The following is a 25,691-nucleotide window of genomic DNA, read 5'->3' as shown; positions in this document are numbered from 1 at the left end:
TTAGGGACTAATGTGGCGATTGAATGCTATAACAACGCGTGTAGAATGCATTAGTCTGATTGTACGTCATCAATCAAATGTGTCCGTGAAGCAATGTCAATAGTTTAAAAGATAATTAACACAGATGCCGATCATTCGTTAAAACAATATATCATCGTGTACCATTTTTTATCTCGGGGGAGGCTTGCAGCAATAATAAAAGATACTTGTTGGTTATTGTGCGTCACTTAGTGATGCATAATAAAGTTGCTAAATCCGTTCGTAATAAATGCGAGAATTATCCGGGACAGGAGATTTTACCAGTGATCATAATTTTAAATTTAATCAATCTCACCGTATATCCCTCTTTCAATTAATAATCCACCGAATAACGACTGCGTCTCGAACTAAATGTCGATATCCGCGAGTTTTTGAATCGATCCCTTAATCGCTTCCTCTGTCAAATCCACTTCTCTCAATTTACGAGAATTGTTGCAGCACTTAATTCGCCGGACAGTTTTCCCCGCAGATGTTGCCTGCTCCACTTCCTCTTATCCTTCTTCACGCAGGACGAGGTAGGCGAGGCTCTGTGCGGGCAAGTCAACCGGATGAAACTCATATTCAATATGCTTTGATCACTTCCCCACGGAGATCCGGGATTCGCCCCTCGGCTACGAAGGATGGATGCACATCTTCGTAGACCGCACTGATATAGGAAGGATTAAAATGCAACCGAGCTCCGTCCCCTCATTCTTTGCCACAATCTCTAAAGCATTCACCATCTTGGATATTAAAACTGCAAAACAATCGCGATGCCGAGATGAATAGACTGCGTTGATGCAACCGAACTCGGTGGTCTGAATATTCGACGATATGTGTATATATTGTCGTGACCAAAAATCATACGTTGTTTGCACGAGGTCTCCCCTGTCATAAATTTTATGTGAAAGCGGATAACGCTGACGGAAGACAGCACGAATTCAAGTTTTGCTTGAATAGGATTTACATTCAACCCTATATTTTTTAATAAGCTTTACATACATACGGTGTCGGTTTCCTCTATAACAGTGCTTTTTTTATCCCTTTTTCCCGAACCGGTATCTATATGTATAATACATGTTTATACTAAAAATTTTATATTGCTAATATTACATTTGCTAGAAATGACGGTCTATAATTTACATGTTTCGGCTTCTTTTGAAAAATGTATGAAGAACGGTTTTTTTATGAAACCTACATCCGCCAGAGAAAAATCTCTATTTTATAGCTCATGCATAAAATATATGTTACAAACGTATATATACGTATTCAATTTAAATGAATAAACTCAAATTAAATTTTGTTTACATACTAATAACAAAATATAAGTAGAAATGTAAAGCACTTATAAGTTCAGAACTAGTAACAGTATAATTAACAAAAAATTATCAAGAGAAGAAAGAGAGAAAAGGAGAGAAAGGGACGTATATTTGATAAAACGTTATAGTTAACTTAATTAAATATGCTTAATTCTAAATTACACAACAAATATTATATTTTATTTTATATGACATAAAAATTGTTTAATAAAAGAACGCGAAATTTTATTTTATACAAATATTTAAGTGAAATTCTCTTTCTTTCTACGTATTTCTTCTTTACGTAAATGTTGTTTCACATCTTTGAGTATACAATGTCAAGCGAAAACTGCACGCACGTAATATTATCGGAAGTACTGCATCTTATCCGTAAGATTATGTAAAACGTCTTGAAAATAATTTTTACAAAGAAAATTTCAATAGTCTAGCATTGTTCTTAAGCTTCTCTTAAAACTTATTACGGATATAGGAGCTGAACTGGTGTTGACTATTCAATTGCTCGGGCATTTTGCCACGGCATCCTCATTAAAAATAATCAATATTGCGATATTAACAAATGCCCTCGCGGCTTTACGTGCTGCCCGTCGTCGTCGTCGCGACTTCACCGCACTTTCCTCGTTTCCCTCTTAAAAATCAATACGCCACACCAGTCACACCACATCACGGAATTATAGAAGGCACTTTTAAATGCAGCACGTCAGCTCGCAGATTCAGTGAAAATAAATTATACCGTTCGTTAAATCGTTAGTTGCCGAAGCAAAAATGTTATGATATATAAGGATAATAATTTTTTTTTGTAATTTAATTTTTTTGTGCTATGCACAGAATATCACGCGTAATTGTGAGAATTTATATAATTTTCTCCTCGTTTGATTGTGCATATTTATGTTATCATATTCTTTTTCTCGGATAATATGTATATTCTATACGAATTTCAATCTCGGATTTTATCGATGAACAGTAAATCACGCTTTGGCTATTCGTGCATAAATTTATTGATGCGCCTGTGCGGAAAACTACAGATGAAAAACAATGTGGAAGAAAAGTTTTCGAACTGTGAATAATACGGGATTCAAAATTATGTCCATTGTTTTATGATGACGAAATTCATGGATGGGAGCGAAAGCGGAGAATTCAATTTTCCGGAGCGAGAATTCTGGCACCCTCTGCAATCGTTTCCTGAAATATACTCTACGTTGACTGTAAAAGCCCGAAGTAGAAAATTTTTCTTTTTCCGATAAGCTTTTAAAATTCCCTATGCACTTGCATCATTTCTCTCCTTTATTAGACGCCTATCTAATGAAAAACTCTACACATTAATGTATTAACATACTATTAAAACTGTAATTTATAAATAAAAAAATATGTTGTGAAAAACATACATATCAAAATGTAGCTCAAATTAATTTTTGCAGCATACTTGTACATACTTTAAGTAACAATACGATTTTCTTCATGAAAATGAGAATAATTTATATAAAATGATGTATCTAATAATAATCTATCGCGTTAAAACTGCAGGCAAAGCCAATTAATTTCCATTAATTCGCGCAATTTTTACCATTTGCAAAACCTCCCTTTTGTCCCGCGCATTAATCGTCATTATTCTCCTGTGGAAAAATGCCTAGGATTCAGCCGCACCTCTTCCGTGGCGCAGCATCGGTGTCGCCTATTTCGAGTGGAAATTGTCGGGCCGCGGGTCGACCCAAATAAAAAGGAATCGCGCATAAATTAATTCGCCGAGTCGACCGGGGAGTCCTTTTTCTTCCGCCACATTGGAAGAGCAGACACGTTAACTGGCGGAACCGAAAGAAGGGTGGCTGACGCCCAAATCGGCTAGGACCCGCGTTGGTGTGGTAGTCGGAAGCCGGCGGTGGTGCTGGTATGTTGGATGTCGAAAACGGTTCAGGTCGAAGTGGAAAGGGGCGGTAGAGGGCGAACTCGGTGGGTTGGCGGCAGGCCATAAACCTTTCCCCGCGTAATCTGGATAGCTTTATAGATTTCTAATAAAATAACGCATTAAATCAGGCGCGGTTCGACTGATTGGGCCACCGAACGAAATCGGGTCTACGCTCGTGACGTGCACGTATTGCAATCGAACCGACATTTATTATCCCGTCCAACGACCACTAAATATTGGATGATCTTCCGCACGGATAGAAAGCACACATAAGTGCTCGGTGAAGGTAAAACCGAAAGGTTTCCTAGATGGTAGCAGATGCATCCAATGGTCGAACAATGTTCATTGTTCGAATTTTGTTTAGCAGATAGACGACTTGCGTTTTCCGTGTTTACAGAACATTCCTTATGAGTTAAGTATGGATTGAGTTGAAATTTCAAATATATCTTACCCGTCATCTAAAACCGTCGATGTAAATATTTGTAGCTGTCTCCTATTTTACCAAATTTACATTTGCAGGCAGCTCGATAAACGCTGAAATGTAGATTGTATATATATGCGGATTAGATACATATACACGTTATTGCACGCGTAAATAATATTATCGAATATAGATTAAAACCATTATGTATATTTTACTTGGATAAAAGCAAAAACATAAAAAATACAAACAAATACAAAAGTTACAAAAAATAACAATAAATTGTTTTAATATGCAATTCAATTTATTCTTCTATTTGTCCTCTTGTGTAACGTGTTTTATTGAATCGCAGTGAGCGGAGAAAAATTTACATTTGCCGCATAGGTAAACACGCGACATTTATACACATGTGTGGTTCAATATTATTGAAGTATATTTATACTTGCCCGTTATTATAAACATTATAAACCTTTTCCATCCGCATATAAATACGTTGCCAATTTTTAAACAAAATTTATTTAAAAATTCCTACTCAGTACACAGGGGTGGGGGGAGGGAGAGGTATTGACGGACTATTGGTTATATCGATGATATCATTATCACAGAAACGCTGTCGCAGTAAACGAGCGTCTATACTGATTGGAACATTTCGCACACAATGCTAATCAGTACGCTTCAACGCTAATTAACATCAGCAAAATTCCTTATACTCACATGAAACATCGACTAATACGAGTGATTTTATAGGGAAAATTAGAATAATGGAAATCTTGTCTGTAAATTTTAAAATGAAAGCAAATTGAAGAAATATTTCAATCTTTATGACTTTAACATTTACAGATTTCTTCTTTCCTCTTCCCTCTTTTTATTTCTGTTTTTCCCTTTTTGTACCTATTCTCTTTTCTTAAAATTAGAAATTCATTTTTTTTCAATTACCTTGAAATTTGAAAAAATAATCTCATTGACTTGACGACGTCGATCAATAACTGTCCCCTAACATCCCGAAACTAATTTGGAATTCTTCTCGGATCTTGGCTACACAGTTTCGTTTAAACAAGAAATTTTGTGGGCACTACTTAAATCTTATTTTATCTTGCTCATTATTCTTTCCAAAATAGTGTTCGAAATTTTTTCGTTTAAACAATAAATGATATCCTTTAACGATGCTTTAACGATTACCTATTCTATACTTTCATCAAGAAAATTGAAACAAGATTTATCTTAATGGAGCTTAAATACTTTTTCCTTCTTTTCCTTTTTGCTTAAATTGATAAAGTTTAGGATAAAGTTAAAAGTAGGGTTTAAGGTCATTTGTAAATCGTTTCTTATAGTCGGCATTATCCTAACTATAAAATTAATAAATGAATTACAGGATACTTTTATATTCATGATATTCCAATAACATATAGAAGGAAATTGATATACTCAGTTGTTAAATTTCTATGCAATGTTAGAATCTTTGAAGTGAAATAGCAAGTTGTTTATAAGATTCGAAGTCCAGAACGATTATCGTCATACTGTTCAAGTGTGTGAATTCACTTCAAGACAAAATGCACACGCGTGAATGGATGGAATAAATTCCTGTATCAAGATTCGGATAAATGCATTCCAAGCCACGAGCACGCTTGCACTCCGCATGGAATTCAACTAAGAACACGATCCAGTTCTTGTTTTGCTGTTATATCTGCTCTGAAATCGATCGCCGTACAAAAGTCTCAAGAAAATCGTGAATATACATTTCCATATTATATGCAACAAATGTAACAAACGTGTGTCGAATATATTAAATTGTAAGGAATGTGTATATATATATATATATATGTTGTATTTTATATAATTATTATATATATATATATATATATATGTTATCTTTATCCGGATAATTTTTATTTTCTGACTGACAAACTTAAATATAATATATTGCACATTCAATCAATATTTTATATTAAAAAAGATAACAGTGTGTTTCAATTACCTATGTATGTATTGATTAAATATATCAAAGTTTTATTTGATGCTAGACGTTCAATTGATCATTGATATAATTTTATAAAGTGCAAAGAAAGTATATTACACCTAAGTGCGTAAATCGAGTCAACTGCAATATCCTACGTTAACTGCCATGTTTTAATCAACAGTTAAGATGAAAATGTCGATAGTTTTCTTCGTTCGCAATTTCAGAAAGACGTAAAGACTAAGTTTGGCGCGAAGTTTCTGCTCTTACACCTATGTCTAAAGCAAATACGATAACCGGGAAAGCTGCTATCAAGTTTAATAAGAGGTGCCCGCGAGACACGGATACTATGTGATACCGTATATTCGATTTCTAGGATCCTCTTCTTTTAATATCCGTAAGAATTTTCTTTAACGCAAAAATAATACCATGACCTTTCGCAAACGATAACCGTTCCAATTTCCTCGGCTGTAATCATTTTTGCAACGATTGTTTTCACAAGGGCTGCGTACACTTTTCATAACGTTTCCATAATCATAACTGTCTACACGTTACTGTCAATGTTATTTTCTTGCATAAAATGTTTCCAATTTCAGCATGTAATTGCGTTCTACTTTGCAATGCAATAAAAGCACTGGCATGATCATTTTGGTTAGATATGTCTAAATATATACGGAAAAATTTATTGCGGAATGTAAAATTCGTTTCGCCAGTATAAATTTTTATCCGCACATGTCAGGGTCGGAAAAATTCTCATTGCAGCCTTAATGCCCTCTTGCTCGATCTAGCACAATTTCAGTTGACGTAACTTTAAAGCCGTCTAATCCTCTTAACGAAGCCATATCGAGGGGGGCAAGACATTGCGTCCTCTTGTACCCGCTATCTTAACCCTTCGTTATTTTGGCTCCCCTCGAAGTTAACTCGAAGGAAGGAGATTCTAAGTTCACGTGCTACGATCCTCACTCGTATCCGGCTAAATGCAAACTTTCTCAAACTGCAGCCAATTCGTTGTTAACTCTCATCATAGTAATTTACTTTAATTATACAGAAAAGTAACGTACAACCGCCACTTTAATCCGTAACTACCACTTGCCTACCTATTGCCCTTTTATGATTTAATTAGCACAATGCGACTCGAGGGACTCTGGAATTATTATTTTATATCCTGCAAAGTGTGAATAACTTATCACAAGATTTGTCGTCATTAGTCGCCATAGTATAAAGGCGCGGACTTAATCTCCTTCCAACGTTACGATTTCGCGACTAATATCGTGTATCACAAAACTGCTCACGATACGAGCTACCGCGTTTGAAATTTAATTATGTTTACGAGACTAAATTATGGAAATCGCATTCATGCTGAATACACTGGACGTTTGTTTATCATCGACACTAAACAGTTCGTCTCTATTCACGACAATGATTCACATTGAAAATTCTGTAAGCATTGAGAAGCAACGTGCGTCAAGAATTTAATTTTGCAAGCCTTATTGTGTGATAGATATAACTACTAGCGAGAAGAGCTACTAGCAAAGAAATCTCCAAAAGCTCATATAGCACGTTTACAGTTATCATCATATTTAGAAATATAATAATATAATTCTCAGAAAGAGAAGAGCAAAGAGAAGTATGACAAATAGATATAAAAAATATAAAGAAATATGAGGATAAAATACTCAATTTTTCCCAATGTGCACTTGCGTAATATTGATTAATTAGAGTTTCGCTCAGAAAAAAAGGAGATTACTAACAAATTTTAACCAGATTCGTGAAATACTTTAATTTAGCTTATGTTTTTAATACACCTAGTGTAATACATATTTGAAACGTTCAAATATATATATGTATATATGGGAATATGTCTAAACTTATAAAAAATTCAATTCAGCAAATGTACAAATCTATCCTCATTTATATTCCACGTTCTATTCCGTGTTTCATAATTTATAACGATTGCAAACACTTCGTTCATCATCGTGTAAAATGAAAAACACGTCAGCAAGCTTTGCAGGTAGATTTAATAAATAATCCGTACAAGAGAGAGAAAAAAGTGTAATCAAAAACAGGCAACGAAAGGGCAGGGGAAATAGAGATTCTTCTCATATCTCAAAACGCGGAAATACCGGGTGGGCTAATAGCCACGTTTGAGTGCCGGCCATTCGGCCGCGTGCAGGATATTGCAAGTGTGTTACAACACGCGCATGTACGTCACCTGCTGATAGTGACGCGTTCGTAAAACGAGCGCCGGTAAAATGCGCCGCAGATTCGTCGAATGCACGCCTGTGCGACTGCCTGTTTTCAAATTGTATTTCGCGCTGAATAGACGAAATATATATGCATGAACCAAAAGGAAAAAGCAACGTCAGTCATTTTAAACACTGGCGATCATTCTTACGATCACGTCATTGAAAGTCATTTAAAGCGAATCATACTCTATATTTTGATATGTGCAGGATCTCTTTTACGCAGAAAGATTTTGCTAACGAAATAAAAATATAAAATTATAAATAATTGGATGATATAATCTTCAGTTGCTGAAAATTGACGAGAATATAATTATAAGTGGTGTATTCTTGTAGTCTCCGGTCGGGCTTGATGGGATAAACTTATTATCGTGATCAGTAGATGTGCCATGCAGCTTATTGATTGGAGAAAATACTCGGGCATTTACCATTCAGCCGGAAGTTTTACTCGACCCGTGAAGAAGGGCTATGAGCCGCCATCATCGTTGCTTGCGCTACAGCGTTTTATTATCATATGTTTTTGCTTCATACTTCCATCGGCCCTACCATAATATCCTTAATATCCTCATTTCTATAAATTTCCCTTCTTCTCCTTATACATACTCCGTTTCTTCTTGCGCTTTAAATTCGTTTAACTTATTTTTGTTTCGTACAGAAGCAATATAAAGGATAAACAAATTCTTAAGGAAATTTTGTTCAATCGATTGCACCAGATAATTACAAGTAATTTATACAATATTGTAACATGATAATATAATTATAATATAACGTTCTATTCCAAGTTATCGCAAAATTTCAAATATTATCATGGAGTTGCAGGATCTTTTAATGAAATATCTCGTCATGTTAATTCGTCAATTGCGGTATATTGGTCTGAAAATACCGACATTGTGATTGTATTACAATAACTGATAGCGCTTCCGGTACTGTACCGGCAAATGGATTATACGTGGATCAATTCGAATTGAAAATTGCACACATTATACACATATCACGCATCGTTGCAGGGAAAAGACATAAATTACCGATGCCTGGCGACTCGCCCGAACGAATTCGGCTCCGGCGAACTTTGCAAAATAGTGCCGGCGTAATCAGCAGCGCGTTATCTGCCCTCGCCTACAAACGCTCAGTGTTGCCTTTTGTGTGGGCATTGAGAGATAGAGAGAGGGGGGACAGTCGGGGAGCAATAAATATGTTATTAAAATTACCATAACCTCGCACACCGGCGGGGTAAAACGGCGCATTTTGCAGTTAATTTTCCGGTTATCTAGGTAATAATCTCGCTTACGGCAGGGCCGGTTAACCCTTTGGTTATAGGGGTGACTATCGCGAAAAGGGGATGAGAACGATAGGGGCAGAAGGTAAATCGGGAGCACGGGGTGAAAAGGGGCTCGGTAATGGCCGGTGCTGATGCCGCGTGTTACGTATCGGAGACATTAATAAGCGGTTTACAGCGACGAAAGTAGAAACGGCGTGCCGTGGAGTTCAATGGCGGGCACTTCCACAACGAGAGCGCCGGGTTTCGTTCGGCGCCGCGCGATCTCAAAATCGAAGGGAGCTTTGCTTGCGGGACCCTCGAGAGCTGTTGGGTGGCATCAGTGCCAACACGACTTTGTCTGAGACTCTCTGTGTCCGCCTCCGCCCTACGCCATCGACCCGACCTATCCCATCGACAATTAGCTGGCTCGGTATTGAGTGCACTTAGTAAGAATTAAGTAAACTACATGGTCGTGTCCTATCGTTTCCATCAATAAGCGAAATGATTTTTATGGGTCCTATTCTTATCGCGTAATATTTTCTCTCGGCGAGTACGGCGAAAGGTCGAGGCACAAAAGACACGAAAGGTATTAAAAATACGCCATTTTGTGCGTCAATTATGATTTTTTGCCGAGACAGATATCAATAGACGTTCGTATCGCGCTTTACGAAATCAATCCGAGATGAGACTAACGTGTCTGCCATTAAAGCTATATTAAGAGAAAATATACTCCGAAGTATAAGAAGGCGTTAGTTTGTTTCTAGAGAGAATAAAGTTCTCTCGCTACATTACTTAAAGTCAACAAAGTTTGTGTAAACAATCGTGCCACTTGATTGACTAGCATTACGCTAAAATGCTGGTCTTTAATGCTTTATAAACACTCTTAACCCTGTTGATAGTGTAAACTTTAACCGGTTTGGCTGGTTATGCAGAATGCACATTCCTGCCCCTCGCAAATACCCTATTTGAACACGAACGAATCGATAATAAAGCATATAACGATCGACGTTAAATGTTAAATAGAATTTAATATTTTACCAATCCAATGGAATCTTCAATCTAGGCGAGAATTTGATAATAATCGATAATAAGATGTCAGTTTGCTGAGATTAGCTCCTCTGCTATTCATAATCGAAGAGAGGAGCAACTTCTTATCGAAAATATTTCAACCTCAAGCCGTGAGAGGGTTATAAATTCATAACTTACATCCCGCGGGATTCATTATACGGGCAGGAAGATAACAACTCCCGCTAGCATAGAAAACTGCACTATACCACTTGCCGCTTGAACTCGAAATATTTCCGATAAAGGCTTTCCCTTGTAGCGCACTCCAAAATAGCGTATGGCTAAAGCCGTATAACAGCGAAGAATGAAATTTGTGCTCTGAACGTGTGACACTTTATCTACATCTATAAAGTAAAATCTATGCATAGTTCTGTACGCTGCAAATTGGTATTTCGTATATAAAATCATATATGTATATAGGTATATATGTACGCGATTATGAGAAACTTGCGCGATATAATCGTACACTCAGCTAATAATTAAACCGACACGTCCGACCTGATTTTCTTCTGGAATCTTTCAATGACACAACATCAATTTGTCATCGTAAAATGTCGCGTGCTTTATAAATGTTCTACTCTACTCGGTATTTCTATCCCTTGTAAACAGATAAGTTGTTATTCCCTTGATACAGAAATCGATAAACGGCGTCCGAGAATAGCGATCAAATGCTGATGAACGATAGCACTCTGCAGCGATTATTTGTAGGTAGATTGATGAATCTGTTCCCGCGGACGCTCATACCCCCACGATCCCTCTCCCTCCGCGCGCCCGCTCGAAAATGGTGTTCTTCAATCTTCGTTGCCCGGGCGATAAGGACCCAGATCCTACGGTACAAAGATTTTCATGCTGACGCGCCATTCCTAGCGCCTAATTAATGAGTTTGAATTTTTCCGGCGGCTAATGGAAAGACTGCCTGCGCAGCACGTAGTCAAAGGAACCGGCATAGTATGAAAGATGAAAAAGCGGCATCAAGGAATGGAGGTTAATACGCGAAAGTTTCGCGGCTTAAGGATATGAAACTGATGAGGTCGTGACACGATTTCGTCAATTCACGATCCTCCTCTCCCTGCTCTCCCCCGCCTTATCGAAAATATCTTATACGAAATAAGAAACGGGGTGGAACGCTTGAACGATCATTGATAGAAACGTAGCCTTCGATTGATGGAAGTAAAGATTGCCTATTCTTTTCGACATGCATGTTTGAAATATAGAAGGTTGTAAATGTGTAAGAAATCTTTTTAAAGCTGCAGAAGATAGTAGCTCAGTAACATTATGTTCCTGTGAAAAAATGAAACACGAGATGTGTAGTATTGATAAAATAATATTTAAAATATTTATAGATTTTGTTAAGACTTGCTATACTAATATATATAGAATTGTCAATTATAAACTTATATGTCAATTCGTGTATATGCACAATTTTATTTTGCACAGAACTTAAAAATGTTATATACATAGAAATTTAATTTAATTTAAATATAACACACAAAAAAATCTTAACATATTTATTAAAGATTGAATTTGAATTTGTGATTTTATAATTATCTAAAAATAAGTTGCGATTCTCTCTCGAATGCAGGAAAAGGCAAATCTCGCGAATGAAAAGTTTCATCAATGTCTGATTTTCATGCTAAGTAAACTGGGAAAAACTTTTTGCGGGGTAAGATTCAATTATGATATTATCAAGTACATTTGAATGTTTCCAAAATAATAGAATAGTATGTATGGAAAGGGAATAGCAGAAGGGAAATGGCGCATTAGACAAGAAAGAAAATAGATGAAAAGGCAGATAGGCAAGAGAGAAAAAAGGTACGAACAAAATGCGAAAGGCAAGGAGACCAGTTTAGACTTGTTGAAATGCATCGAGCATTCTGGCAAAAGTACGGTGTTTACGAACAGAATACGTCCAGCAGGCATCGCAAACCAGCAATTGTTAAGTAAATACTGTACGAGTGAATCGCATGTTAATTATCAAAATTGGACTGCCGCGGCCAGTAGCTTTTATCAATCCCGGGAATTTACTTTGCGAGATAAAGGGAATTACCACTGAGAATTTTACAAGCTCCACTATACTTGTCTCAAGATTAAAGAGAACAAAATCTAAAAAAGTTGTTAAACGATTGAACCACTTCGTGACTTGTTTAAAAAGAGTTGAATCACATTAAGAAAATTACTTTGCAGAAATGGAACGGAATCGTAATCAGTGCGATAATATTTAGAAAGTTCTTATTATTATTAGATGAATGTCATGACTGTAACGACTTTTATGAATTGTCAATGCATTACAGATTGAGCAACACCGCTTTTAAATAGTATAAGTATAATCCTATTAAAATGATTGATCGGGATGCTCTGGGAATTCAATGATTTAGGAAAGTAAGCGCATATCCGTCATTGTAATCGTAACAAATATCACCTATATAAACAACGCAGAATCAAGATTTCGAAATTGATAGAACGAACAACAAGCCTGCAATCTTTCTGCGGATTACGTCCCTAGCGCGCAATTTGAAACATCGACACACCCCATCCTTCCATTCTCGCGTCTATCACGCCCGACCTAGTCGACGGCAATAAATCTGAACTTACGGTGTATCCTTGGATGCAAATTTCCCTACAGCTATAGAAATTTCGTAACACAATATCGCCATTTCCCTTTCTCGCGTTTTCTGCTACATATACATACATATAATATAATATGTCACTATAAGAATATAAATTATACCTCCCAATCAATTTACTCATTTATTCATGATGTTCCGCTAACTACTATTGATGCGAAGGAATGAACGGTACAATATTACATAGGAACGCAATTTCGAAATTGATAGAGTGAGAGATAACTTATGCGGGATTCGTCACATCGGATACATGTCCAGCGTACAATTTGAATCATTGCCCCCCTGCTCTCCAATCCCCGCCCACGCAAAACCTTTTCTATCCACACGTCCATCGTGTTCGACTGGCTCGATGGCAATAAATCCAGACTTACTCTTTATCCTATCGAGGCTTTGCCCGCCAGGACGCGAGCCTCTGGCATTGTCGCGGCTATATCACCAGCCAAAACGGACGAGAGGGACGGCGTGTCGTGCGACAAGACTCGACGGAACCTGAATTAAATTCTGAGATTTATCGCGTCAATAACCGTGCATTAATTTATGATTTTTTGCGGTGAGAAACGTAAATCTACGGGGCGCACGCCGTCGCGCCAATTGTTTCGCTCTACGTGGCGGCCCAGCCAGAGAAATGGGCATGAAGAGGAACGGCAAAGGGGAAGAGAGAGAGAGCGGGCGCGCTATACGGAAACACACAACAGCTCAAATCTATATCGATAGAACCAGAGCGCGAGATGTGTGTATATATATATTGTATGTGTGTGTATATATATGTACACATATATATATTATATATATATATACATACACATACACGGCGTGAGCGATGTGAAGTGTGGGTAACAGCGTATGCGGGCGACTAGCGGTGTGTTCTACATCTAACTTATATTGACCACTCAACATTCCGAGCTCGTAAACTACGACGTTCGTCGACCATTCGGTGCAAAAGCAATCGGAAACAGTATATCGCGGTTCTGAAAGGCCTTTGATGTCGCGCGCGTATCACCACGAGGGGAAGCACCGTCAATTAAAATTATACGCCCATATTTGTTACTTGGAGCACGACATCGCTAAAAGATTACTCTTGAAATCGCGCGTCGCTACACCGACTTACAATTTATTTCCAATAAAGATTAATCGACTGGGCTGACGCGTTTCCGTCGTTCGAAATTCACCTTCAATCTTTAATTCGCGTTTCGTGATATTATTCCTTCCTGCGGCAACGGGAACGTCGCCGTGTTTGAAATTGTTTAATTACCGCTGACGCTTACTCGTAATATTTCGCATTAGTCATTACGGATTAATTTATTCCCTATCGTCACTCATTAGGGTGGGTGTACACATGGTACAAATTTTTTCTCACTCTTCCCGCTTCCGCCCAGATACGTCCTTTGATCGATTAATCGTTTTAATTACGGGCGAAACCGCGGCAGGTGTGCATTCAAATTGATGCACAGAGTGGAAGTACCGACCGGCTACAGCCTGAAACGCGCGTAATTCCGCCTGCCTTCTCTTTTATTCCCTTTTACGTTCTTTCCTTTTGACAAACCTTCTTTGAAGCCTCCTCTTCCCAAACGAGGTCGTCCTTTTGGTTTTTTTTTTCACCGCCTATTCTTCGCTTTCCATCCGCGTGTATCACAGCGAACGTCGTTTTTGCAAGACTTTTCAAACATAACACATTAAATTGTGGTTCTACGCATTATGCATTTAATGGCTTGTCTTCGTAAAGCCGAGCATGCTTTCGGTTTGACAGGCAAACTGGTAGAGGTAACTAACTGGCGTATTAAAGTAGGATAGAAGCATTTGAATACGATATTACTAAGTTTTGTCCAACGATAAGTCATCGACTTTTTAATTTGTTAATCGGAAGCATGTCATGCTTTGCTATCTGTGTAAAATGCACCTCGCATAAACGCCGTATACACGTGTCGTTCAACGATCCATTTCCTAATTACTTGCTGCTCTTCTGCACTTAATCCATCACAAACGAGAAGATAAAGGAAAGAGGATCAGTACTGTCATCTTCACGCCGGCAATTTTTTTCTACGGGCAATTAATTCCGTAGTACGCGGAAAGTGTCATATATCAAAGTTCCACCGTTCCGTCTACATCAATCACCGTGCATAGTTGATAATGGGTACGCCGCGCGACGTAGTCTTTTGAAAATTTCCAATTGCGGTCGAAAAAAGTCTAGATAGCCGCCGGATAACGGAAGTGAAAGGGAGGGAACGGTATATATGCGATGCGGAATTTTATTCGCGGTGCATGCCATCCCGCTCTATCGGTCCGAAAGGATATTTCCTCGCCTTAAGCTCCTCGCCGAAACGACTGCAAGCCTCCAGGGCCACGTCGCGCGTTCCAGTATTCCTAATTTTGTCCGCCGGGCGCTACTGGAATCTTAATTATGAGGAAGAATTCGTCGAGGATGGTCCGGCGACTCGGTCCCAATTCGCCCGACAATGTCGCCAGTACTTTTCCAGAGGATATGAGCGTTTCAAAATTCAATTGCGCATGAAACAAATTGAGGTCTCTTACGGGCACTGTAATATTGCGATAATGAAGATATAGACATAGGGCGTCGTGGAGAATGAATTCTATTGAAAATAGTAAATATTATATTCATATGTGCATTATTTCGATCTTCGTTAGCGAAGAGATAACGTAATTAAGATATATAAAGTTATTATCTAAAGTTTAATAAATTTATTTGAGTTATTTAAATCGTGATATCACAGATGTAAAAAAAATCAGATGAATTAAAATGACAGAGCTTTCAATTAAAGCGAATATGATTCTTGTTGTAATAAGAAACGAGTGCTGAATTTAACCACAAAATTTTATATATCTTAAGATTCTTGGTAATTGAATCTTATTCTTACACTTCCATTTATATCTACATATCTTAGCTTGACGCTTTACGTAGCTTGTCTTACCGAATATAATATTTATGTTACAGAGATTGCAGAGTCGTCAGAGATCCCCAAACTTTAAAATCCAAAGGATATGGATTTGTTTCGTTCGTCAAAAAAGCGGTAAGCAAGCAATACTCCGATTAATACGATTTCTTTATTTAAAATTTAGAGAAAATTTAGCGTTATGTCGTAGCTGAGATAATAAACTGATCCTGTTACATGAGCCTTAGCTACGATATTCAAACTTTGCACAAGACGTTGTTACTTTTAATTCCGCACTGTAGATTACCTGATATATAAACGTATTAGTTTAGTTTTTATTTTTAAGAAATACAAAACGGTTTTTCGGTTAATTAGAGACATAGTTCTTAAAATTTTACTACTTTGTTATTCATTCATATTCTGTTTCCAGCAGCATGAAAAATATTTCTTTTTAGTAGTAGAAATTTCTTTCTATTCAAAAAGTTTAATAAGATAAGTCCGAGTATGTATCAATCGATATATCTTAACTACCAAAAATGTACTTATTCCAAATTAACTTCAGGATCTTGCAGTCCTTTAGAAAACTTTATACATCAGGCTTTCTTGTAACGTTCTCTTTTGCCAAAATGCGGCCACTCTCGAGAAAGTCCAAAAGACAATTATTTTAAAGAAGGTTGCAGCATGCAAAGTGCGTCGATTAAAACAACAATGTTCGTAATTCCATTCCTAAGGGATTGTAGTAAAAAATTATATATAACAAATTAAACGGGCGCTTGTGTGAGGCGAAGGAGATAAGAGAGCGCGATGCGCTTTATGTAAATCAGAATTACGGTAGCATAACGGCAAGGTAGATAATTCCCTTCCGAGCAGCATTTTAATTATCGCATCTAACTCCCGATTTTGTCTCCGAAGTCGGAGGGAACGCGAGCGAGTATTCCTCAACGGTAGCAACTGCGGAATCACATCCGTCACAGTCCGCAGTATGTCAAACTTGACGTCGTCCTCCCGGCTTTCGCTGATCAAATAAGGGGGTGGGTCCGACCGTCACGGTTTACAACATCATTTTTCGGGGGCTAAATGGAGAGTGGCCGGGAGTTTTAGTGTGACCCGCCAAAATCCGCGGCGTAAATCACGGCGAAGTTAGATGTACGGCTGAGTAAAAGAAGGCTTTCCTCCGTTTATGGCGGGGTTATTCGTCGAGGCGCCTGCCCCGAAGGTAGACCCTCTCTCCGTTTCCCCTCTGTTTTAATGTCCTATCGATCTGGACCACCGCCGGCACCTGCCTCACACCCGCGGTATTACTATTGCCGAAGTATAAATTTCCCGAGTGTCTCCGTTAACCTCGAGGAACACGCGAAAATTTCTACCCTTCCCTCCCCCCGCCGCTACCCCCACATCCACCGACCGGTCCCACCGACACTATATCCTTCGACCGCCGGATACACGTACCTAAATCGCGAGCTCTGATCGCGCAGCATCTAACATCCTGGCTCTTTTAAGATGTACGACGAAATACGAATTCCCGGGATTCCCGTTTTTCTTCCGGAGACGGATTCGAAGTCTCGAGTACTGCATTTAATGAATACCGAGCTTCATAATGTGCCGCCGCGCGCTTCTATATATTTCGCGTATATAAATATCTACATACACGCGGGTGCGACGATGTTTTACTACTGGCAACAGAGCTTTCTTGACACGAAACGCTATTTCCTGAAATCTTAGTATACGCAAATATTTATTTTCTTCATGCTACAAATTGATTTATGATCTGAATAGTTCATCTTTCAGCGAAATAGTAATAAATCGAGATTTGTAATTTCGAGGAGAAATATGTGCTAGTAAAACGGTTTTCGAGAGCGAATATAGTACAATGTCGATGTCTATTCAATGCTTAGATGGATCCGTCATGTAGTCCAGGCTCTGTCCCTGTTACCAGTTGATGGCCAGTGTGTATACTTACACACACACACACACGCTACGTAAGTGCTCGGGTCGCTCTAGTTACTGTCAACTTTTGTTGCTCTACCATTTGATCGATAAATCGTGCGACATTATGACTCGCGACCTTAAATACACAAAAGCGTGCGTCCATTCGTATAGATTTGTATTCTTTCAGATAGGATAAAGCAATTAGAATGTCATTTACGGCACATTGGAAAACGTTACCTTCGTATGTGTTAACGTTATTTTATTTACGGCTGCAGTCAAAATATCGGATGCATAACGGCCACGTTGACACGTGGCATTGAATATACGCACAGCCATGTAAATAAATAGTCTTTATTTTCTGACGCAATAGGAATACCGTATGTAGCGAGTCGCAGAATTTTTAAAACAACAAGTCATATTTTTATTTAGTCATGAAGTCATACAGTTTTTATTAAAAACTGAAACGTTACTTAAGTTTCCTGAACTGTGCGAACAAATTAAATAAATAATCCGAAACGTTTCAAAGAAATATTGCTTGAAATTTTTGCTCTGTTATTCTAACAAATATAAAAGCTCAATCATTACGTGTATGTGGTTTTATACAAACTTATATTATTTGTACTGTATTTTATTATTTGTACGGTATTATTTGTACTGTATTAAAGTTTTAACAAAAATTAGCAAACTATTTTATATTTAATGCAATAATTTTTTATTAAATACGATATTATAATCACTAACAAGATATGTAAAACATTTTAGCATTGTTTTTTTTTTTTTTTTCTTTAATTATCAGTTAAGAACGCTACATTCTACTATAAACATATGTTATAACTTGAATGAGAAAATTTGCAAAACAACAAACATTTAATGTAAATAATGTAAAATTTTAAAAGAGACAAGCCTAAAGAGGCAAAGTCGATTACATTCGGGCTTTGTACAGTTTGTTTGGTGCAGAAGGAAGTTTCGTTAAGGCCACGTAATCCGACGGCGCGTTACTCCGTGCTAGGGCATGACTTAATAATGCGTGTAAAACAGTTGGGTGTCGGTAAGCGGCGCTCCCGTCTGTCTATAGCATCGTCGACCGCGGAAGAAATTCGATTTGATGGGTGCTTGGACAGCTCAAACTGCCGGCCGGTGGAACGGGGGGAGGGAGGGAGAGAGAGAGAGAGAGAGAGAGAGAAAGCCAGAGAGACGGGAGGTGGCTGGCTTCTGGTGGTGGTACTTCTGGTACCACGTAAACGCCCTGGTCACGCCGGACGGAAGGAGGCAAGCGGCGGTGGTTTTCAGGGGCTGCGGGTCGAAGAGGCGTCGGGATATCGACCGAAGTTTAGAATCGGCTTAGAACGGGGCATTCGGTCGCCTGAGCTCTATCTAGGCTAACCGCGCGAATGTGCGGCATCATATCGGGAATGGAGATTCGAATCGGAAATACTTTATCCAGCGGGGGGGGGGGGGGAGAGGGGTGTGCGACGAGGAATGAGGAGCGTGCAGAAAAGCGCGGAAAGCCACTGGCTGAAGCGTAACCCGCGCCGTGGAGGAAGGAAAGTAACGACTGGAGATGAGGCAAAGGCAAAGCCGAGGACGCCCCGAATGGCGCAAATGGCTGAGAGTAGAGAGCGGCGAAGGGTGGACTGCTGCCGTGGAAGCTGGAAAGAGGGAAAAACTGTAGGAAGCTAGAGAGAGAAAGAGAAAGAGCGAAGTATCTTCCCTTCGCCGCTCATGCCGAAAGAGCTTTTCGAACAGTAAACTTTTTCGGGGAATTCCTCGCGCCGAGAATATTTTTAGGTCTCCATCCTCTCCAGATATCCTGCGAATCTACCGTCCGAATACTACCGTCACGATGTCGCGCGAGCGTACACATCTCCGCGCGTGTACACGATGCAAGCGATGACGTGTGCCATACCGTATCTATTTCTTATGCGCGAGCGCTACACGTAGCGAATATCGCAGTGATGCGATTTCTTCACCTTTTCCACGAATCTCGTGGTCAATAAAGATTTTTGGTTTTTTTTTTTTTTTATGAATCGTGTAATGAACGCGTAAGAGGGAACGGATTGAATATCGTGAAAACCGTTTCGTTTCGAATGTTCGTAGATCGTGCAAATAGCTCGCGTTGCGCAGAAATACGTCAACGCGGTGCTTTCTTCTCTTTGCCAAAGGTGTTCCCGAGCCTTCCTCCAAGAATCCAATGTCGCAATGGAAAATGTCCCGGATCGCCCGAAGCGGTTCACGAAAATCCGGGGAATCAAGAGTGCAGTCGATCGAATAAAATTTCAAAACGTATATTAAGTTGACCTGGATCGAGGGCCATGCCGGCGGGATACCGCGGCTGAATCAACAATAAGTCGCGGATAATATTGACGTCAACATACCTGTTGGTTTTATCCGCGGTTTTGCGTGTGAATGCGGCGGCATCCTCCCACCGCATCTCGCGCGGATGCCGTCGCGGTTCTTACGACGCCCCGCAATTGTTGTTATAGACGTTGCGAGAGACAATAAAGGAGCTTTCGCGGAGGTACTGCGCGACGACGCGTATTTTCATTCTCCTCCCGGTAAAATCCCTTAGAAGCATTCTGTAATACGTAAATACACACAGTCCCGTCTTTTCTATAATTTCAAAATTATTATTTATAATTTTTTTTAATTCGCGTTAATTACACGACCAATTTTACAACAAATTTCGCTTATCTTTTTTCATATTTTCGCGTTTTACATCATAGATTTATTTGTATGTTTTAACGCGTGTTTCAGGAATATAGCATTGTAATGTAAGAATTTTGCAAATTTAACTGTAATCGTATCCGTTCATACGCATTCGATAAAGTGCATTATAAAATAAAATGACCGTTTTGCTGTATATGCAAAAATGTGTTGTATTTCCATTTAAATGCTCTTTGTGAAATCAACGATTCCTTTGATCATAAAAAAATGAATTAATGAACGATGCAATAACATAAAGATCGAATAAAATTCAATTCACTACCGAAATTATTGTAAAAAAATATTCCATTACACAAGCAAAAAATAATGTTGCAGAAAAATGAGAGAATGGAATATTTTTTAAATATATAATGTTACATGATGTTAGAAATATCAACAAACCAAATATGAAATATTTGCAAAATTCAGCAAAAACAATTTCGAAATTAAAATGCAACCTTCTACAAGATATTTTTCAAAAAAGATATTTTTTATTAACAGCATTAGTCCGGCATCTAATTGGAAATAGTCTTATTAATTCAATGACTGTATTATAATGAAACAAATATTCTATAGTTTTAATAAAATTTTATTTGTTTCATTAATACTGAATGAATAAGATTAGTTTTAATTAGACTACTGTCGACTGCTAACGTTGTTAATACAACATCATTTTCTTTCCGTATTCGTTTAACAATTAACAAAATTACTTTCTTTCTGCTTTTAATGTATGAATTCGCTCTTAGAATTTGCGATGGGAAATATTGATTTTCCCCGTTGTCTTTTCTCAGGAAGCAGAGAGTGCGATCGGCAACATGAACGGCCAATGGCTCGGTGGCAGAAGTATCAGAACAAATTGGGCCACCCGCAAACCTCCCGCACCTAAATCCGAAGGTAAGTAATTTCAAATATTACGACCAAGAGTCTTGTTGCATACAAGAGTGTAGCATAGAGCATGATTACTATCGTGATAGATGGTTTTCTTGGCGTAGCAGGTGAAAGTATTTAATTGTCGCTGTAAAAACGAATGCAGGTATAATTCAATATATTATATATTACGTGATATCTCTTATCTAAACAGAGAAAGTTTTTCGTCAAGTTTTTTTTATTTTATCGCATTATTTCCTAAAATTCCGTCAAAATATATAGATATACAGAGTTTAATACATACAGAGTTCGTATGTATTAAGTATAAAAGCGGATTATACCTATATTGCCAATCGGAACGTAAAAATGAGAAATGCGATTACGATTTTATGAGAATTTCATATGCTTATCTTAGAAAAAGAAAGCACGTTAAGTACAAGTCTTGGATGGCAAAAGCTGAAAGAAATTTTGACGAGTCAAAGTCAGCCCGGCGAACAGAATATCGGTTCAATTTTGGAAAAGAAAATCAAAGGGTCGATACATATTTCCAAGTGCTCCGTCAAAGCGTTATATTTACGTCCGCAGCATGCCTCGTCATGAATACCAAATCGGCGCTGCTAAATTAAATATCGCGCTCGTCGGTCGCGAATGCGGAAATTTCGCCGACGCAACCGGAATTCGATTAGGTCGGCGAAATTCTACCGCGCACAAATGGATGCGCACGGTCGCGTTATTCTGTGGAGTTCGAAAGGTCCGCCTCTTGTGCAACACTCGGTGAGTCGTTCGCACAGAAAGCTTTCACTGTGCCATTCAGGAAAGCTCGAAACGGCTTTACCACGAGCGGTTACTCTGCAAAGCGGGCTCTACAAAGGCAGCACTAGCTGTTCGAGTGTTTGTTAATCGATACCTTGAGATGGACTCAAGAGCCTTTTTTCAATGGACCGAGGCGGAGGAAGGAAGAAGTTCTACTCGCGTCGTACTATCATGTTCCCAGAGTACTGAGATTGATTTCAAAGCCTTGGCGAGCGACAGTATGGACCCTGTGAAAATTTCCCGTAGCAATGGGGGTCAACAAATATTTTCTTTTCTCTCTTTTCTCTCTTCCGAAATGCGTTTACTAGGCGATAAGTCGTAAATCGTATTTCAAAATGCACCGAATTGAAATGACCGAATACGATTCGAGCGAAAGGAAATTATAGCAGCAAATTATATATCAGAAACGCGTTGACGCGTTGAATATAGGTACATGCATATATGCTAGGTATATGATGATAGGAAACGTTTGAATTCTGAAATTTATGATGTACCGTATTTCTATACCGTAACAAAATTATAATAAGTACAATAAATTTTAATCAAATATCTCGAACAAAATATTTGAATTGCAAAAGAGATAAACTATCTTTGCTTATGCAGCATCATCGCGGCCATGAATGAGTTGAAACGTTCTCTTTCGCGATAGTAATTACTTGTATAATTAGGATGGTTTGAGACAACGGTTGGATGAAAGCCCCGGCTCGGTAGGGATAGTAAGAATCCAATTGAAGTTATGAACTAAACGCATAATGAGCTTGGAGGTAGCACTCCGAGGCCCCAAGTAAGTATTATTATATTATCATAAGCGGCTCTTCGTCGCCGAGTCGAGGACTCCGTCGTCCATCCTCGAGAGTCACCCCCGCCCGACCCCTCGGCTAACTAATTTCATTCCGCAAGTCTTTAATTAGTATTCGTCGCGGGGCGTCCAAACTTTTTCACTAGGCGAGGGCTTGCAAACTCGACCTACCCGGATTGTTCACCCGTATTTGCATAGGCCAAATTCGCAGAAAGTACTTTCTTGCCGGCCACCTTTACGTGGTTAATATTCCCCGACGAACGTACCTTAAATTTCTCATAAGAGAAAATAATAGTTTCGTAGAGAAGTTTACCTTGCTCGCCTTCTTTTGCGCCGTAAACATTCAGCTCCCGTGACAGTTCTCAAGCGCGGATATACGTTTTTGCGATTAAAAACCCGACCACGTGGATTGCATTGATTTACAACTTTTACTTCCACCTTTACTTATTACAAGTAAAAGTAATTTACTTTTACTTCTAACTGAATCCATATCTAGGGTTTCGCAGTAAAGCCCTGCATCGCGCGTTTAGTTTCAACATCCTGTTCGTAGCGTCTCATTTTCTATAAGTAACCACACCGACACAATTTAAAAATTCATTTTCATTTCAACTTTCAAGATCTTCTACAATATTAAAATTTAAAAAAGGGCATTTTGCTTCTTCTAATTAAGTTACTATGGAATACCATAGAATGTCTGTTATCTTGTTACGGATAATTTAAATTCTACTTCCGACTCTTTGAAGCAATAAAACTGTACGTTATATAGAAAATGTGCTTGTATTTTATAAAATATTTCCGTACATTTTTAAGAAAATTATGTAAAGGCTAAATAAATATCAAAATATCAAAAATATATTTGATACTATCTACTTAATTATATTATATACGTATATATATTAAGTATTAAATTATTTAAAATAATATTCAATATCGAGTGGATTATAAATTTAATTACCAGATAATTATTGAAAATTTGGATATTCTCTAATTATATTAAATTTTCCTCTAATCTCATTTTCGCTGTGTCATAAAATATTTAAGAAGCTTTCGATACATATTTTATTCAAAGAATAAAATATTAAAGCTATTATCTATTTTAGGATAATACTCTTTCACTTACATATTTACGTGTTCAAAATTATGCAGATACTTAAAAATATTTTTAATCACAAAAAATTTGCGGTTTTTAAATTAGCCGATTAAAAATGAACAGTAGCTTATTTTATTGAATACTACTTTTAAGCACGTTATTCACATTAAAGTATACAAAATCTTATTGGCGATCTTCTAACGAAACTCTCAAACTTGAGTGGACGACTTGGCACGCTTCAAGCAAATTCTTGCATTGTGTCGATGGCCAATCGTATACAACTAAGAGTTTCATGTGCGACATTGCACACTTCAAAGTCACCATTTCGCATAATATCACGTTTCTGCTCCGTAGCAGCAGTAACTTCTTTCAATTGCTTTACGAAAGTTAGCAACATGCAAAATGCCATAACTCTTGTAACACATAACTAATTTTAATAGAAATTTATAATAGAAACCTTAAATAGACGTTGAATAAATATGAAATTACATATTTTAAAATGTGTTAACAATTAAAAAAATACTTTTATACTTTTTTTTATATTTTAATCGTATATTAAGAATTGACAGAATACTTCTATTTGATGTAATTTTTTTATAAAACAACATAAATTTAACTGAACTATATGATGACCTTTACAATTTATTGGTATTCCTCAATTTTATTCAAAGAAAAAACTAAATATTTTCCGTTCTTAAATAATGGATTGGGATAAATATGCCGTTTACATTTTTATTTAAATATTTTTAAAATCAATATATGTATCTCTTAACGAGAATTTTGCCTTTTTTTATCATAAACTGCGTTTTTCTTCGCATATCAATTCTCTAACAAATCTATTAAGAAGGAAATTTTTTTAGTAACGAGAGATAAAATAAAGTTTAGTTAAAAGATCCTGCCTAGCCTCTTTTTCGTGCATTACGTTTTACGACGCATACCAGGCGACGCGTATTGATATTATTTACCGCAATATCAGAATATGGAGCGTGAATTCGCCCACCTGCGATAAAATACGATATCAAAAGCTTAGACGGGTAAATAAGTTTGAGCGGGACGATAAAAGAAAAACAACGCGCCGTAGAAAATATCGAGAAGCAGGGAGCCCTGACTATAACGCAGGCGCGCCACGAAATGCATTCAAAGAAAACAGGAGAAGTCCCGAGTGCAAGTTTATTGGCTAGCGTTTTACTCGGCTGAATTACACGCGCGCGGTGGAGTTTATATGACCCCGGACTTTTCTGCTCTTCACTTCGGTATCTTTCCAACAACGTTTCGGACGGTTGCGCCAACTCTCATCTGCAAATCCGAAACGCGGTGCACCATAACCACCGAAGCTGAAGCTGATCTGCATACCTCAACGAAAGGAGAAGACGTTACAGCGACTGTATCGGAATTTGAGTTATACTTCAACAAATATCGACAAGGCAGCCGTCACGCAAATAAACAAACGGGATTGAAATAATTTGTTTGCGTTGCGCGTAAATACGGATAGGAATATGGATACGCCACGAGGAGAAACGCTTGAATTTCAGTTGTATTTAGACATTAAAAGCGTACAATCTTAACAAGAAGAGCGAGTATGAGATATATATGTATATATACATACAATATATATATGTGGGTATATATGTATATGTAACATACACATGTATATATAACATATAAATTCTTTGATTATAATATTATAAAAGAAAGAAAAAGAAGAGAAGCGAAAGGGAAGTTAGGGAACAGTTGGATCGTGCCAGCATTTAATTTGACTGAGTCCCGAAGTTACCCGGCAACTAGGCCAATATTTTATAG

At 37.9% G+C, this 25,691-nt stretch overlaps 1 protein-coding gene across 5 annotated transcripts in view; it reads left to right on the top strand.

The window, feature by feature from the left end:
* The window catches only part of LOC105449926 (nucleolysin TIAR), a 165,145-nt gene that overhangs the window by 102,430 nt on the left and 37,024 nt on the right, over positions 1-25,691 (top strand). For all 5 annotated transcript variants that reach the window (XM_011689395.1, XM_011689394.1, XM_011689392.1 and 2 more), the window contains exons 3-4: positions 15,753-15,828; positions 21,114-21,216. In XM_011689395.1, the coding sequence (XP_011687697.1) occupies positions 15,753-15,828; positions 21,114-21,216 (179 nt within the window). The remainder of the gene's footprint in view (positions 1-15,752; positions 15,829-21,113; positions 21,217-25,691) is intronic.

This window comes from Wasmannia auropunctata, unplaced genomic scaffold, assembly GCF_000956235.1.
Source record: "Wasmannia auropunctata unplaced genomic scaffold, wasmannia.A_1.0 LD336071.1, whole genome shotgun sequence".
Classification (NCBI taxonomy): Eukaryota; Metazoa; Arthropoda; class Insecta; order Hymenoptera; family Formicidae; genus Wasmannia; species Wasmannia auropunctata.
Note: the sequence above shows the minus strand (reverse complement) of the source record. Positions and strands in the feature narration are given on the sequence as shown.